This window comes from Ctenopharyngodon idella, chromosome 23 (genome assembly GCF_019924925.1).
Source record: "Ctenopharyngodon idella isolate HZGC_01 chromosome 23, HZGC01, whole genome shotgun sequence".
In the NCBI taxonomy this organism is placed as follows: domain Eukaryota; kingdom Metazoa; phylum Chordata; class Actinopteri; order Cypriniformes; family Xenocyprididae; genus Ctenopharyngodon; species Ctenopharyngodon idella.
Window position 1 is genome coordinate 24566806 of NC_067242.1, and position 13379 is coordinate 24580184.

Here is a 13379-nt window from a genome sequence, read left to right on the forward strand (position 1 = left end):
TATGGAGAAAAAAAAAACACTTACCTTTGTCCTTGCGGTCTCATGCCCATGTTGTTCAGGTCTCTGGGGAATGGCGGTCGGGAGCACTGGGGTTCATCAGACATGGACCCATGTTGGTCAGCAAGGAAAGTTCCAGGAAATCTTTGTCCAGCATGAACTGGTGATGATCTCATAGTACCTGGATAAGGAGGTGGGGGTCTACCAAAAATATCATTCTGAGGTCCAGAATTGTCCTGTGACCAGTGCCTTGGTGTCCCAGGTGCAGCAGTAGCAGTTGTCTCCTGAAGTCCCTTTTCTTGTCTGATTGCACTTTTCTGCTGCTGCTGTTTAAGAATTAACTGTCGTAGTCTTTGGCGCTAAAAAGGAGCAATAACAGTATACAATCAATATCATGTCATTAAAAAACATAAAAATAGATAGGGTAATATTATATAAAAAAATAAAAAAATAAAAAAAAACTTAATATGTTTTCAGACCTGTTTAATTTTCTCTTCAGTCTCTCCAAGTGGCGGTTGCATTGTGTTCTGTGAATCCGATGGGTTGCCTGTGTTTACTGAAACATCATGTGACAATCTTTCCCCTGTTTGCGAACATGACGTTAGTGAAGCTTGTTCAAATGGATCATGAATAGGTGTCTGGTTAGGATTTGCCTGTTGTAGGGAGAGACCTTCTGAAATTACAGGATGTTTGGGGGTTTGAGAATCAGGGGCACAGGGACGAGCAAATGGGTCCTGCATCCTACTTTGTGTTTGATGGCCAAGTGGATCTGTTTGATGGGCCACAAAGTTTACTCTGGGATTTGGTCTGGAGAAGGCTTCTGGGCCAGCTCCTGGACGTGGGGTACCAGGGGGTTGAGAATATGGGTCGGGAAGAACTGGCCTTGGTGTTCCTGGTGACTGATCATAAGGTTCATTTTTGACTGGTCTAGGAGTTCCAGGAGGCTGTGAAAAGGGATCTGAGGTTCTCTGATTACCTGGTGATTTAGGGTATCTCTCTCCGTGAGAAGGCCTTGGAGTACCTGGCATCTGAGCATATGGATCAATAGCATGAGATGGAGATTGTCTGTGACTATTAGGTTGTGACTGAGAAAACTGATCAATTGCAGTTCTAGGTGTGGATGGTGGCAATGGATATGGATCAGAGTGTGGTCTTGGGGTACCAGGCATCTGGGCATATGGATCATGAGGTCTTGGAGTACCAGGAGGCTGAGCGTATGGATCAGGCATTTGTTGAGGGTAATCTGGTCTAGGTGTAGATGGTGCCTGTGAATATGGATCTCGTTGAGGGTGTCTGCTCATGGCCAATGGTTGGGTAAAAGGACCTGGTCCTGGACGCATCATTCTGCCCTCATTACTGAAACCATCTCCCATTGATGGATGAGGTGTAAGAGGCTGATGTGAATAAGGGTCAGAGTGTTGAACTTGAGAGAAAGTGTCAGATGACCCCCTTCTCATGCCTTGCTGCCCTGCGCTGAATGAGTCTTGCTGTAATTGGGAAGGAGGCATGGGTGTTTTGAACACTGGCACAGATCCAGACTCATTACTCCCTGGAATAGGTGTTAACAGTGGCCTAGAGTAGGGGTCAGAGAGAACCATGCGGCTATGGGCCATGCGCTGGTACACTTCCGTTCTTTGGCCTGGCCTGGAAAAATTGTCTCCAGGTATGACATTACTGATGAAGTGTCGTCCTTGTTGCTCAGATAATGGTACTGGTCTGGGTGGACACATAGGTTTCACAAATGGGTCTGTTGGTCGAGGTGTGTCTGGAGGCTTTGCATATGGGTCGGTGCTGGCGGATGTTGGAGACCCAAAGGAGTCATGGGCTGGTGAGGGCCTACTCTTTTCTTGCATGTCAGAAAAAGAACCTCTGCGAGGCGTGCTTGACCCAGATGGTGGTGGCCTCGGGGTTCCCACCATTTTGCCATATGGATCCCATGGAGAGGAAGGACGGGATCCAGATGATTCAGGTGAAAACATCTGAGGAGACTGAGGCTGAGATGAGGGTCCCTGTGGGTACTGAGTGTCTTGGGTAGGGGTCTTTGCTGTGGATGAAGGGGGTGGAAGTTGGGGACGCAGAAATACATCATCTGTTCCAGGCATTTGAGTCCTTATAAAGCCGTCTTTGGGGGTTAATGCTTGCAAAGGAGAATTGTTGCCACTACTGGTTTGAGTTGTCACTGGACTCTGACTACCACTATTAGAGGTGTCTCCACTGAATTGCTGTTGTTGCTGCTGTTTCTGAAGTTGCTGCTGCTCATTTTTAACCTGTTCTAACTTTTGCGTGGCTTCAATTTTTGCCTGTTGTTTGCTCTTTTGTCTCATTTGCTGCCATGGAAAAAAAAGAAAAGAAATAAGATACCAGTTAATTAAGCCAATGCACTTATATATTCCCCTAGTGGGTCTTGTGGGTCAGATGAGTGCCAGAACTGTACCTCAACCTGAGATCCTAAGAATGCTGAATGTAATGTCTAAAAAGTGTGATGGTACAATGACCAGTTGCATGCATATGCATCATAAAATATAAACATTACACTTATTTACCATTTAATTTTTAAAGCAGCACTGACTTAGGGTGTACTCACACTAGGCACTTGCCTTGAACCGAGCCCGAGCGCGATTGTCCCCCCTCCCCACTTGGCCTGCACTCACATTGCCCTTAACGTTCCGAGCCGGAGCACGCCTACGTCATAAACGATGCCACTTTTTGAATGGAAGAAAACGGGAAGAAATGCACTTTCGCTAAGATACTGCCTAATATATTTATAATTTATGTCGCGCAGCGATTTTCTCTTGCGCGTATCAGAGGATTACAAAGGCAGCTGATGTTAATGGAGGAATTTGCAGCTTTACTCGCAAACTACGCACAATTCTTGTTCATCAAAGGTGAGAAGCAGACCTGTTATAAACCCAAATACACTCAAATTAATTACATGAATTGATAAGTGTACTATCACAGTAGTAATAAAGATATTTGCCGTCGTAATGATGACAGTAGTACACACAAAAGTAGCAGCTGTTCTGTGCTCCGGCGCGGTTAGCGCTCACACTGCATGCGAACCATGTTTGAGCCCAACCGAACCGTGCTCTGGCCCACCTCTTCCAAGTGGGCCAGGGACGGCTAAATGAACCGCGCCTGGGCACGGAACAGAGCGATCACATTTGTCAAACGAACCGGGCTTTGGGGTCAATCGTGCTCGGGCACGGTTCAGAGCGCCTAGTGTGAGTACACCCTTACACTGTTATTTCCACTTACAATGTCTCAAAGACTATGATGCAAAGCTTTGTCATATGTCCAGGCATACTGAATTTCATTCTGAGAAATGAGCAAAACTACAGCATTTGCTGATCACAGCAAATTGAATTCACATCCTATAATAAATGCCTAGACTAAATTCAAAATGGCTATTAAATAACTCATTGTGATTAAAGATTATATTGTGCTGATCAGCCCATTTTTTAAACATTAAGGTGAAAGCTTTGATCAGAGGTTGAGACACATTCTTAAAGGGTTAGTTCACCCAAAAATGAAAATTCTATCATTAATTACTCTTTAATAATAATATCTTTGGAATGCAAATGAAGATCTTTTTGATGAAATCTGAGAGCTTTCTGCCCCTCCATAGACAACTCATGCAACTGACACTTTGACGCTTCAAAAAGTTCATAAAGAGATCGTAAAACTAATCCATATGTATTGAGCGGTTTAGTTCAAATTTTCTGAACAGACATGATCGCTTTATCTGATGAACAGGGTGAGGGTGAGTAATTAATAAAAGAATTTTCATTTTTAGGTGAACTAACCCTTTAAAGTATAGCATTTGCAATGAAACATCCCTTGGGATGTCAATTACCTGTCTGAACTTCCACTCTTGTTCATGCTCAGATTCTTTGTGCTTGAGTGGATCCTTGAAGAGCAGCTCTGGGTCCATGGAAACGCTGGGATCAAAGGGATCAACTGGCTGCTGCTGTTGCTGTCTTTTCATTGTGTCATTAGACAACTGAACTTTGTTTATACGAAGGGCTGCTCGGTTGTCTCTAGCCTTTTGCTAGTGGGGTAGAGCCACGTGAAAGTCAAAACTTTTGATATACATACAAAACTATATAACATTAGGGTTTATGAGGATTAATAAAAGAGCATCTTACCACATAAGGTGCCCTTTCCTGAGAACTAGCTTTCCTCCATAACTTTGCAATTTGCTTCACTCTAGTCGCCCAATCTGTAAAAACAGTTAGATGGTTGGTCTCTAACTTGACTCCATTTTAAGTTGGCAATTCTACTTGAGGAGGACAATCCATTCACCTGGAAATTCATCTCGAAGGTTAGGGAAATTCATATTGGTGTAAAGAACAGGAGCCACAGTGGCCATTTCGCCAAGCGTTTCCTCTTTCTCCCACTTTAAGGTGCTCCTCTGAGCATTGGACATGGTGTCAGTCTCCACCTCTGATGGAGGGACAGATCCAGGCACGGGAACAGGAGAAGCCCAGGGACCAATCACATCACCCCCTATCTGGCTGAATTTTTTCTCCCTGTAGTGACATATCAAGCCATTAAGTGTCTTTTTTCATAAGCCACAGAAACTATATAGATTTTTAAACGGAAATGCCAGTACCAGTCTATGTTACTCAGAATCTGAATTCACTCACCTCACATTTTCTGGAAAAGGCATGCGATGGATGGAAGAAAATGTGCCAGACACTCCAGCTCCAGGAATCATGGGGTTTGGAGGAAAGTGGGTGTTTGGCCCCATCATGCCATTCATCATAGGCATGCGTGGGAACATTCCACCAGCATCTCCTGCAAATGAGACCATGGAGAAACATGCACTCTCATAAGCTGTGCAGCTTACATGTGATACTCAAGCACAGAACAACATTACATCTGTGTGGTTTATTTGACTGTTCATATGAGGAGATAATGCAAACAACTTGATACCTGGGTTCTGGAGAGACATTGCTGTGGCTGAGGCATTGGGGGCAGTGTTGGGCGGATGAAGAAGTTGAGGTGGCTGACTGGCACTTGGACTGAGCACTGCTGTGAATAAGTCTTCCACGTCCTTACCCTCCAGTTCTAAATGGAATGAATAGTATGTAGAACATAAATATAAATATCTGAAATACTTTTTTATTTGGTTGATTTACCAATTTGAAAATAGGTAGAGTATCTTTTAAGAAATTGGTGAATACTGTTAAAAGTTCAAATTGATGCATTGAATTTTCATTGTCAGAGCATGACGCATCATGAATCATCAATGCATTTTTACATCTCTAGCTAACACTGCATGAATACAAACTTGTGCTGAAATATCCAGCAAGACATTTTATCCAGTTTTCTAAATAGGAGAAATTTTCAGCAAAAGAGTGAATTACATTTAAAACATCTGCTCTTTTGCAGTATATTGCCAAAATATTTTAGGAAGCAACAAACCTGGAATTTTGTAGAGCTTACTCAGAATGGCCCCTGTAAACAAAGAAATATAATTATAAGTAGGCTATTACAAAACCCAACATCCAGTGAAACATAAAGATGACACAATATATCACAGCATACTGTAGTAACCAAAAGAGTTAAAGCACTAAATATGCAACCAACCATTTTTCAGTTATTGTATTTCAGTCTGAAAACACTTACAATTGACAAGGGAGAAAAATTATTTGTTTGCTAAGCAAGGGACAAGAAATATTCTTCATGTAATACGATTATAGGGGAACTATTATGCAAAATCCACTTTTATAAGGTGTATGAACACTGATGTGTATCCACAGTGTTTGTAAACAGCCAGCCTACAATTGTAAAATTCCAAACACTCCTTTTTTTCTGAACAGACATGATCGCTTCTTTTTTTTTTTTAAGAATTCCCTACTAGAACAGCCCTACTATATAAGCAAGGATAACATATGTAATTCAGATGTGGTGTATTGTGAGAAATGCAGCACAAAAAAGAGAATAAAAAAAAAAAAAAAAAATCCATTAGCAAAGTGCAAGTAACATGACTCTTACCATCAGAAACCATCTTGTCCAGCTCAGGACTCAGTATTACATCCAGAGGTTCTTCCTGTAGTGGCCTAGACCCTCGAGAAGGGCCAGGATGAGGGGAAGCTGACTGATCATCTGGTAGAGTGCCAATGTCCAAACCAGCTAGGAGAGAAAGTTAAACAGCTAGTCTCAAACTTTGTTTTTTAGCTCTACTGAATACACAACTCAACTCACAAAAATCTGCTGAAAAACAGAGCTGTCATTCTTTAAACACCTAAATCAGAGTTGATACGCAACTTATTTTCTACTGTGTCTTTGCTACGATAAAAAAAGTTATAAAAAAAATAAAAATAAAAAAAAAAGCAGAGGGAGACTAAGGACTGATACTTCATGTCATGGTAAAATGAGGAAAAGTTTTTTTCTCTCTCTCTCTCTCTCTGTCTCTCTGTCTCATCCTCTCAACCAACTCAATTTTCCAAGAAACAGTAACCTAATTAGTGTTGCCTGCTCAACTGAATGTGACAAAAGCCCCTTAAAAAAATTGACGATTTCATCATTGCATATCATTTCCCATTAGAATATCTGAGAGCTTAATCAATGAAAAATCAAGTAATTGCAACGATTAATCATAATAAATGTTATCAACATAAAAAAGTCAGCTTGGGAAAGCTTGGCAGTGCCGCTGTATTTAGACCGCTGTATTTATATGTTCTATAGACAGTGCAGGTTTCCGTGTTCTCATCAGAATGCTGGCTCAGCATTGGCCGACGCTGTTCATGTGAGCAGCACGACTCATGCATGTGATGCTGATGCAGGAGCCGGCGTTCTGACGTAGGACACGGAAGCCTGCACTGTCTATACAATGTAAACAGCGTAAGAGACTGACGGGAGAGACGAAATTGTTGAATAATATCATTATTTTTGTTTTGTTTTGTGCACAGAAAGTATTCTTGTCACTTCATAACATTAAAGTTGAACCACTGTAATCATGTTAACTATTTTAACAATGTCTTTACTACTTTTCTGGACCTTGAATGTGGTAATAACGTTTTCTTCTCTAAAAACTCTCGGATTTTATCCAAAATATCTTAATTTGTGTTCCGAAGATGAACGAAGGTCTTATGGATGTGGAACGACATGAGGGTGAGTAATTAATGACAGAAATGTCATTTTAGGGTGAACTAACGCTTTAAAAAATTGACTAAAATTAAAAAGCTATTTTTTTCCAGTATATAATGTTTATGTCTCACAACTATAATTATGAAACAGTCCAAGTTTTAATGTTTATTCTGATGCAATGCCTGACTACCATTGTAAGTGCATTACCATATAAAATGATTTTTTAATGAAGTTGAAATTCAGCATGCTGTCAATAGAGCTTAAGTTGTGTTGCACACGAAACATTCCTCTAAATCACCTTGATATTTAGTACCAAGCAGGTAACCAAACCGTTATATTTACATATATATTGCATACAGAGGTTACGCTACAAATAATAATCATCTGTCACTTGTACATTTTTTGTCATGTTCTAGGTCTATCCATCTGTAAAATATTGTAACATTTGGTATTTTAAATGAAACCACGAAAACTTCAGTGATAAGGGTAGTCTTATCAAGTGCTGTGTTCCATTTATTTTCATGCTGCTCTTAAAATTTCTTTGCACAACCCCAAAAATTAGCTTAAAATATTGTAAATTATGTTTTTTTTTTTTAAGTTAACACCATCTCTAATTATAGGTTTAAACATTATACATTAAAGGGCAGTACATTAAACTATACATTAAACTAGAAGCAGTAAAACAACTTTTTCCCTAAAACTAACTCTTTAGAGCTTGCTTTCACACACTGACGTGATTACATCACTCACAAACCACTAATTTCTCCACAGCAAGGACATTCCACAGAGAGAAGGGAATGTGTCCTTGCCAACTAAAAAGCTGGCAATTGTGAAGAAATCAAATTATTATCTAAATTAGACCCTGGAGAAAAGAAATAGGACTAAACAGCACATTTTAAGCACATTTCAGTAAAATGTCACAGATTGCAAACAATCACAGCTGCCAACTAAGGTACAGTAGCAGCCAAACCCAACATCCATCTAAGGACAGTTTAGTTCTCACCTCAGTGTCACAACAGGGTCATGTGCAAGAAAACATGCAGGTTGTTTGTTTGTGGTTAGTAGAAACAGAAGCAGAAAGCCAAAGCGAAGTGCATGTGTATGTGTGTGTGTGTTTGTCAGGAAAGGGATCATGCAGAAACTGGCACAACAAAAAAATCTGAGGGCCTGTTTGGGGGCCGAGAGGCCAGGAGAGGGGGGCAGCTCTACTTCTACAGCCAGAAAGGCTGTGCCAACAGGGCTCTTACCGAATGGAGAGGGGGAACTGTCCACCTGGAAAGGGCATAAATCAAGACCTACAAGAACCCAAACCAGATAAAACCAAATAATTATAAAACAGAAATGCAAAGAAGAAAAATCAATGTAAAATAAAAAAGGAGGAGTATGCTAAGACAACAAATAAAGAAAAACAGAGCAAACCAGGTAAAATGTGAAATGCAAGTGTGAAAATGTGAAAGAAAAGAGGAGATGCAATTGTGAAGGCACACGATTACAGGTGACCTTTCTGGGATTGTTAGAGCATCTGCAGAGTGAAGAGAGAAGGGAGACTATCCCTCGGCCAGATCTCGGGACTGAGTCTACCTGATTCAGGGCCTGGCTTGACCAGGTCATCGGACAGCATTCCCAGGAGATCATCATCTGAATGTAGAACCAGCTCGGCTAAGGGATCCTCCACATTGGCTAGAGATCAAGAAGACAAGCGTTTCTGAGCACGAGTATCCATACTACACACACCAAGTGTTTTTGATTTAATGATATCAAAGGCTGGGCGGTAAGACCTATTTACTGTGCCGGATGGACTTTTTTATAATAGGGGTGTGACTTCTGTCATTTTGACACGGTTTGGATTTAAAAAAAACAAAAAAAAACAATGGGCCACATTCATGAAACTTTCGTAAATATATGAGTAAATTCGGAGTAATTTGCATGTAAAACAGACCTTCCAGGAAACTCTCCTCCGGATTCACAAACGCTTCGTAAACATCAGATTTGATAGTTAAACATGTATGTTAAAGGGGGACTCAGTAGTATTTCAAATACACTGTTTGGAAGTTAGTCGGGCCAATACCAACAACAAACGTCTAACCAATCAGCATTAGGGGGCGTATGACGGTCGAGGAGAGAGAACGAGCAAGAGGGAGATTTGAAAATAAGGAGAAAAAAAAAAAAAAAAAAAACATCAACGGCAGAACGAGAAATGGGACACACAATATAAAAAAGCTCAAAAGAATATCACTGGAATGAAGGTTTATGCCTGGGCAAGCGCTTTAGGACACGCGTTTATATTAGAAAAGCTTTCCAGCGCTGGAGAGAGCTAAGAGGGAAGGCCTGTAAACAGACGCGGAGGCTGCTTGATCCTGCTACTCATGTGAGTACACTGGGTTTTGATGGTCTGGAGCTGCTGTGCTGTTTGCGACTAACAACAAACACTTTGTATTTACTCTTGTGTACTCTACGTTCATTTTTTGTGCTTCCTTGTTCGTTCATCAACTGCGCTTTATTTTTCGTGAAACATTTTGCTGTGCGTCAGCTGTGATAAACAGACATCCACTCGCATTGCGTGTGTAACAGTGGCCAGATAGTGAGAGTTTTGCTGTTAAGCTACTGCACACTGACGACCACTAGAGAATGCGGTGTTTAGCGTAATTGTTAATGCATTCGCCTCGCATGCCAGTGAGGATCGGACCGGGGTTCGAGACCGACTCGGAGCAGGGTGGTTAGGATTGGAGTGTGAGTTTTGGAGGCGAAGCAATGAAGAGAGGGGTGGGTTTGTTTGGGTTGATTTCAAATATCAACAATGTCCAACAGCGTTGTTCAAATTCTACTTAGAGCACCTTTAATGAATTCCAATCACGTAAATAAGGCGCACGTGCACGCCCATTCACAATTAGCATAAACCCCGCCTTTGAATTACAACTACATAAATTATGTGTCCAGGAACCATGTGGAACGCTGACTCCAGTATATTGCATAAATGTTAAAAAGATTAATTGGCCATATGCCTAACAATAAATATTCAATTAACGTGTGTCCGCCAAAGCATTTTTAGCCAGCTAAATGCCAGGCGCTCTTCTGAAAACAGCCAGCTGGCTTGAGAGCGCTTTGGAGGCGCAGCGTTTTCCAGCCGAGACGCTTTAGTTGCTATGATATGGAATATTCCAAGCAGTAATGTGTTACTAGTACCTCATTTTGAAGAATGTTACTGAATATAAAAATGCAGTAACCAGCAATATTAACTTCTCCATTGTTGTTCACTCATTGTACAAGTGGGATGGTTGGTCGGTGTAGTATTTGTCCCACCCCCTCCTCCACTTCGACTGGACGGCTGAGTAATTAGTGACAGTGACGAGCGCTACGTTTTACCCAAAGTTGATTAGTTTTTAACTCGGCTACAAAAAAGACAGGGCAAACGACCTTGTGAAATATTATTATGGTGCATAGTGCATCAAAATGCAGCGCCATCAGTTGGCCTAAAAATGACAGAACGTTCAAATGTTTTACGTACCATTTACATGTAGTAGGGAGCAGGTGTACATTTCTTTCGTACAAACTAACATTTTGAAAATACGAACATTTTCATGAATCTGAAAATTTACGTCATAACTTCTTTACGAATGATTTACATAAAAAGTTCATTCTGCTTGTGTTTCATGAATGAGGCCCATTGAACAAAACTATACACTATGTCATGAGAGGCTCTGATCCAAAACCTAGTAAACTGCCTACGAAGCATTTTAAAGTCACCATAAAATCTGAATTGTTAATTATTTTTTTATGAAATACTGCAGTGTTTATTATAAATGATTTATCTGTGCACATATTTTAAAAAAAAAAATAATAATGTGCCTTCATTATCTTTAATCAAAAACATTAACTTTCCCTCGCAACAGCACCTCTTCTCTGATGAAGTGTGCACTGACGCGAAAATGGGACAATAACCTCTCCACTCCAGCAACCTGTCACTCAAATGAGATTGCAGTTATGAGCAAACGACAACGATAAAATCAATTCCCCATGGACAAAATCAGGTCCTGCCCTACTTTATTTTTTTTTTCTCATTCGAGAAGCCATTTCAATCAGATCTACATCACAATATGTAAGAAACGATGATTTCAAAATCTGTTTAATGCCAAATGTCAAATGCTACAGGACAACTCATTTGGTCAACTTTTAAGGCAGAATTGTGTAGAACATTCAACCATATGAGTTAAGGAAGCTGACTTAGAGGTAGCTGTAAAACAAGGCAGCTCACTAAATTTTGGAACAGAGCCACACTGTTACATATATATATATATATATATATAAAAAAAATACTTGTGTTGCTGTATCCAACTTAAACATTGAGGGTGACATCCAACAAAATAAAAAGGGTTTTTCAATGACATTCGCACCATTGATACAAGATTTTGGTCATACCGCCCAAAATCATAAGGCTAACCGAAATATTCTTTATAATTTTGCTACAATCAAGCTTTCAGTAGCATTAAACGTATAAATCTGCATGCATAATAAGATTCTAAAATCAAACACTTGTTTCAAGACTAAAACTCCATGAAAGTGTTAAATACGAGAATCTGCAGAGCAAGAGGGGCTTTGCTCTATGGAAGATGAAAATCTCTAAGGACAAACAAGCGGCCCTGAAAGCCTTCAAATAGCTTTGTGATTGCTCTCCAAACGAATACGCACAAGCCTTCTAAACACTGAACTGTGACTGCCAGCTTTCTATCCTCCCAGAGAGCTTCGACAGGGAATTCAAAAAAGTGCTGGCAAATTGGGTTTTAAAAACATTTTAGTTTGGCTGCGAGCAGAAGTCTGCTGGGTTGGGTGTAAATGAGGGTTGACAGAACTGAGGATAAGGAGAAATGGTAAAGAATGAGGTGTCTGAACAAGCTCTTCAGCCTATAAGAGTATGCAAATAAGGGCTGAAGAGGGCACAAAATGAGCACAAGGGTGCAAAACAAGTTCATTTGTAAAGTGCTTCTTCTTTAGTCCCTGTGGCAAAAAGATGAACCGAGACAGTAATGCAATCCACTGTAGGTTGTGTGATGCATTCAGTGTGTGCAGAGGGGAAAGCGGGAGGTACGGTGATAATGTGCATTATACTTCCCCGCAGAATTCACTGCAGTCTAGAGCAGGAAAATATGACCTGACGGGTCAGAGCATGAGGAAAAAATCCTCTCTAAACAAAGGCAGTTCAAAGTAGAGATTGGAGTCTTTGGGCAGCACTTTGTTACGTGTGATATTAATATATATATATATATATATATATATATATATATATATATATATATTCTGGAGCTCTATTTATATTTCTAAATATGAAGATAGAGCTGAACATACGCAGTGGCCCTGCTTTAGATGAGACTGGAGTGGAAGCGGTACTCAGAAGTGGGTCAGACAAAGGATCCAGGAAGCTGCTGCTCTGTGATTTGCTGTCTGCATGACTGGCTTCTTCCTCCACAAGCCCCGTTTCCAGAGCCGACTTGATCTTCTTGCTTTTATCCAGAAGTTCTTTCCCAAAAAATGCCTCCTGTAACACATACATGTACACAAGTTAATACCGCAGGCTCTGGTAATACATCATGCACAAGCACGAGTTGTGTTTGCCTGTGCAAAAAAACCTGCAAAACAAACAAAAAACCCTAAAATGCCATGTACTGTTAAAAAAAAAAAAAAAAAAAAAAAAAAAAAAAAAAAAAAAAAAAAAAATCCAAGTTGTAAACAAAACAAAGATTATTGGAATAGGTTTTACAAGAAAATACTATTAGAGTTTTTCTTCAAAATGTCATGTTAAATCAGTGTTACTTGCCATTTCTTCGTAAACATTTATGAAATTTACAAGCAATTTCTGAGTGAAAATTGTTTTTACACATTTTTTTTTTCAGTGTGGGTGGTTTCTAGTGCATAGCTATGTGTTTGCTAGGGTGTTCTGTGTAGTTGGTTTCTAGGGTGATCCGAGTGGTAACTCCAAGTCTCTATGATATTGTGCTGTCTAGATATGGCTCAGGTCCTATGCTTTTTTTTCTGCCAGTTTTGTCATCCACCATGTGAAAATCATAGTTTTTCTTTGCAGCACTTTCTGTAATTTTTTTTCTTTGAATGTCAAAAGGCTGATACAGTGCTACATGGTAAAGCAAGTCTGTAGCACTTCAGAAAATCTAACAGTACCAAACTATCAATATGATGACTACCTGCTGTGCTAAAACATTAAAGGCCTAATGTGCTTCAATTTAAATCATTGATTCAAGACATTCCTCTGGTGACGACCTTTAAGTCTGATTTCAGGT

At 40.2% G+C, this 13379-nt stretch overlaps 1 protein-coding gene across 10 annotated transcripts in view; it reads right to left on the reverse strand.

The window, feature by feature from the left end:
* Positions 1-13379, reverse strand: part of kmt2ca (lysine (K)-specific methyltransferase 2Ca) — a 151719-nt gene that overhangs the window by 23425 nt on the left and 114915 nt on the right. For 8 of the 10 annotated variants that reach the window (XR_007928005.1, XM_051883022.1, XM_051883028.1 and 5 more), the window contains 12 exons: positions 12433-12622; positions 8674-8772; positions 8340-8387; positions 5998-6135; positions 5425-5457; positions 4933-5067; positions 4644-4794; positions 4300-4526; positions 4143-4216; positions 3851-4045; positions 477-2324; positions 25-356 (listed from right to left, as the gene is read on the reverse strand). Coding sequence is in view for 9 of the 10 variants with exons in the window: in XM_051883022.1 (XP_051738982.1) it covers positions 25-356; positions 477-2324; positions 3851-4045; positions 4143-4216; positions 4300-4526; positions 4644-4794; positions 4933-5067; positions 5425-5457; positions 5998-6135; positions 8340-8387; positions 8674-8772; positions 12433-12622 (3470 nt within the window). In the remaining variant the exon portion in view is untranslated. The remainder of the gene's footprint in view (positions 1-24; positions 357-476; positions 2325-3850; positions 4046-4142; positions 4217-4299; positions 4527-4643; positions 4795-4932; positions 5068-5424; positions 5458-5997; positions 6136-8339; positions 8388-8673; positions 8773-12432; positions 12623-13379) is intronic. The other 2 variants (XM_051883024.1, XM_051883026.1) reach the window with 2 other exon arrangements.